General features: G+C 52.4%; 1 protein-coding gene across 1 annotated transcript; it reads right to left on the bottom strand.

Annotated features, from left to right (window-relative positions):
• Positions 1 to 3,538: 3,538 nt before the first annotated feature.
• LY89DRAFT_724486 (uncharacterized protein) lies at positions 3,539 to 4,182 on the bottom strand (the record flags this gene model as incomplete). The annotated part of the gene is made up of 2 exons (XM_018218904.1): positions 3,539 to 3,552; positions 3,609 to 4,182. The coding sequence occupies 2 exons, from the start codon at positions 4,180 to 4,182 to the stop codon at positions 3,539 to 3,541; spliced, it is 588 nt and encodes a 195-aa protein (XP_018063877.1).
• Positions 4,183 to 4,192: the final 10 nt, after the last annotated feature.

Here is a 4,192-nt window from a genome sequence, read left to right as displayed (position 1 = left end):
AAGCTTATTGTGCTCGATAAACTCCTCTTGCATTACAGGAGGGAGGGTTACAGTCAGCCAGACCGTCTGCGTCCTGACCTGCCGGACGTACCAGCCTAGCTGGGCCATACAAGGCCGGTAGTCGCTAGCGGTAATAGTAAGATAACTCTCGTCAATCACAATGTGGTCTAGCTACTGCCGACTGACTAAGAGGTGGCAGTACTCTAAGAAGCCTTGAGTACACACAGCTTCGGCTGATACGATGACTAGGGAAGCTGATTGCTTGCACTCAATAGACCAGACTAAGGGCCGGATGCCCACTTTATGAAACCGCCTGAGTATATCACCCCGCAGAGCCACCATGGGCAGAACTAGGACCGTGGTCCCCGCATCTGCAGCGGTAGCACTAGTCATAATAGGCAACGTCTTACTAGAGCCGGTTCCTATTACCAGAACCACTTGCTCGGCTGGCTAAGGCCCCATGATGATAAGCACGCTATTCCGCTGGCCGGGGACCCGGAATTGCAAGTCGGGCTTATTGTACAGCTTCCGTACTACGGCCAGTAAGTTAGTCTCAGAGTAAGCACCCTTCTGGCGATGCTAACCACGCTTGGAAGCATCTAGCATTCGTAGTAAGAGCGTCTCCGAAGCCCCTTGAGGCCGCTTTCTCTAGAGGAGATGATCAAACCGAAAGAACGTCCGCTAGCTCTCAGACGCCCGGTAACTGCGGTGTAGTAGGGCACTTATAGTTAGTGTGGTCGTGCTAGTATAGGCATGATTAAACGTATGGTAGCTGTAGTTGCTGAGCTTAGCCAAGGCCACAAGATCCAGCTCGTTCTCGATCTCCTCTCCTATGCCATCTTTAAGCTCGAAATCGGCCCGCTCTTTAGCTGAGAACTTCTCCTTTGTGATCGATACTGCCATCTGCCGCCAGTTAGAGCTGTAGAGTGCTAGCACCTGGGTACGGGTGCAAGCCTTACGTAAGCAGGCTAACAAAGCCTCGTCCGTCCAGACGCTCCTATCAAGCTTGGCCTAGAAGTAGGGAGAGAGTAGGGTACCGGGCTTCTGTTAGCAGAGGAAGAGCTGTCGTAGAGGCAAAACGTAGGCGATGTATATAAGGAGCAGATCGCTAATGGCCTTAGGCAAGAAGCGGATGTTGTCCTTGTAGGCGCCTGACTGTTGCTGGCTCTTATGGTATTACGTATAGATCATAACTAGCTTCTCCCAAATGAACAAGTGGCGCTAGCGAGTTGTATTGCGCTACGTAACTAATAGCAGCTCTGGGGCCCGCAGCGGGGGGCTAGGTGCAATGTGGCAGAGGACTAATAGCCGCTTAAGGAAGTCCTAAGCGTGTGCCTCGTAGATGGCTATAGCTGTAGGGTTGAGAGCTTTGCATCTACCGTCCCCATTAGCTAAGAATATAGCCCGAAGCTTAGTGCTGCCTTAGATCCGCTGGAGCAGAGCTTGCTCAGCACCCTCTAAGAACTCGGTATTGTGGGCATGCGAGAGCCAAGAGCCGCCAAAATCGTCCAGGTCTAAGTCGTCCTTCAGCCTCCACGATTCCATGGGCGTTAAGTCTCGGGCACCAAACATTAGCTCATCGTGGAGCAGAGAGTAGGCTTGCTAGTACTCAGACAGGACTAGCTGCGAGATCTGGGCCATCTGCAGCTCCACTCCTCGGTATCCGACTATCTGACCGTCCAAGGACCACCGGGCCTGGTGCTTAGCAATAGCAGCTTTGCCCACCTTAAAGAGGTAGAGCCGCCACTACAAGATGTGGCCAAAGGGCGTCTCGGCTAGCTACTAGAAGAACTTCTTGCAGATCTTAGCTAAGAAAATAGGAATCTGGTCCTCATCTTCTTGCTCTTGAAAGCAGGCATAGTCGAAGAGCACCATCTGAGCCGTCCAGGTCAAGGCAGACAAGTGGCTATTGTAGTTGCCCGGCTCTATCCACTGGCCCTAGCCTACCCCACTACCCCGCACTTTGCGACTAAGCATAGCACAGAAGCTGAGCACTGGGGACTTGAAGGGCACGCTCCCAACCGTCTGACAGATCAGGGCGAGGTAGAGCCGTCGAATGGCATGCTTGAGCGCCAGCGTAGCCTCTTCCTTATCCTCAAGAGCTAGGGCTTCTATGATCTCGTCTATGGCCTGGACCTGCTGAGCAGTAGGCTGGATGGCGTCTTGGGGCAGCTTCTGGTCTGGCTGAGTCCGCGTAAAGTGGCCCTCCTCACAGTACACGACCCGGTAGTAGTACGCCAGCAGCTGCTTCGTAGTGGTGAAGTACTTAGTTAGCGTCGACGCGTTCTTGTAGTACCGGAACCCGTCTGCCCTTCCTGATGCCCCGGCGTAGAATTCGTTCAGGATATTGGCCCGCTGCTGTGTCATTTTCCGGTCTGGCGAGGTGTCGCTACAGAGCTAGTACGCGTCTCTTAAAATAGCCTCAGCTACAACTAGAATTCGAACGAGATTAGGATCCTTAGTATCCTTAGCACCGGCATCTAGCACCTTCTTTGGCGGCAGGGCGTACGAGCTCTTAATCTCGTCGTCCTTCAGCCTAACTAAGTGAGATGGAAAGTCCGTCCGCTCGAGCCACGGAACCCTCTCTGATCGAGAATCCCCGAAGTCATAGACAATGCTAGCTTACTCCTCCAAATCATGTGCTACATCTTTATAGTCCCTTTCTAGCTTCTTAAATAGCTCTTGTTCGGGTTGTGTTAGCGGAAGGGAAGAGCCCTGGCGTATAACGCTAGCTTGAGGATTCTCTACGACTACAAAGTAATCGATCCGCCTAAACGCAGTAAAGTATATCTGAAGCTTAACTGTCCTCCATTGTACAAACGAATTATAAACAGTAGCCTTGATTTAATGTACAAAAGACGTATGTTTTCTGATTTTACGGGCATAGCGGGTCCCGTACTAACATTCTGGCTACAGGCAATAAAACCCATCGTATACTGCGAGATGATCGATCACTTGGCATTCATCCTCGGCTTGAGGCTTACACTGTTTCAGCTCCTCGAGGGTTCTAAGGCTGTAAGTACTAAACAATTCAAGCGTCGTCTTTAGCTCCGCGCCTAATAGTCGGTGTAGTTCTGCTCGTAAGTGATATTCTTGACTTCGACTGCCTAGAACAATACAAGAATGATAAATACGACATACAACTACTTGGTGAACTGAGTTGTAAGAAAAGACGCTCATATTTAAAGGTTCGGGGGAGGTGTAAGGAACTTAGGGAGGGCTAGGGTAAGTGAACCCTCACCCGAAGAACTCTGAATCAAAAGCTGCTTAATCAGCAACACACGGGCCAACCATCCACCCCGCCACCTGAACTCTGAATCAAAGACTCGCCCCGCATAGGGGGTAGTGATCCATATGCAAATCAACGTCTCGGTAGGTCAGGACCTTCTCGTCCACATCCCACTGTGCTTGGTGCGGCCCAACGACCTCCTTCGAGACAGTAAACAGCAATAAGCGCCAGCCGAGGATCTCGCCCATAGGAGTCTCGGTGTCCTGCTTTAAGAACCGCCCGCAATACTGCTCAATGCGCTCGAGCGTATCACCTAGCTCCGCCTTCTCTAGACAGGCGCTAGCGTGGAAGATGATCAGCTGTACAACCCAGATCACACCAGACAAGCAGCTGTTGTAGTTGCCCGGCTCTTTCCACGTCTTGGTATACGGCTTGACGCTGAGCATGGCACAGAAGCTAAGCAGTGGGGAGCTGTACCGATTGCCTCCAAATTCGTGGCAGATCAGCGCCATTAAGAGGACGGATATAGCATCTCTTAGCGCAGGCCGGTCCTGCTCGACAGCACTTTGGAAGGCCGCTTCCCACGCCTTTTCCTGGGCACCCGTGAGCTGGATGCTGCTTTCAGGGGTCCGCTGGTCGTCGTCTGCCGTGGTGAAGTGGCTGCCGCGGTAGGCCACCTGGTAGCAATAAGTCAAAAACTGCTTCCAGTAGCCAAAGTTGGTCTTAAGCGTATTAGGCTCCTTCTTGGGGTCGAACGCGCGTAGTTTCTGCCCTGGGGCAGCAGCAGTGTGGAAGCGGCTCAGCGCTAGCTGCCGTGGCCAGGTCAGCATGCAGTCGGGACCGTCGAAGCACCAGCTGTGTGCCTCTGTAAAGATCTCGTCCATGATTTCCAGCATTAAAAACAACTCGGGCTCGCTCTCGGCAGTCTTTGGCACCGCAAACGAGGCGTGCATCTCGTCCTTC

Source organism: Mollisia scopiformis (assembly GCF_001500285.1).
Source record: "Mollisia scopiformis unplaced genomic scaffold LY89scaffold_29, whole genome shotgun sequence".
NCBI classification, from domain to species: Eukaryota; Fungi; Ascomycota; class Leotiomycetes; order Helotiales; family Mollisiaceae; genus Mollisia; species Mollisia scopiformis.
This window is presented reverse-complemented; position numbering and strand designations above follow the sequence as displayed.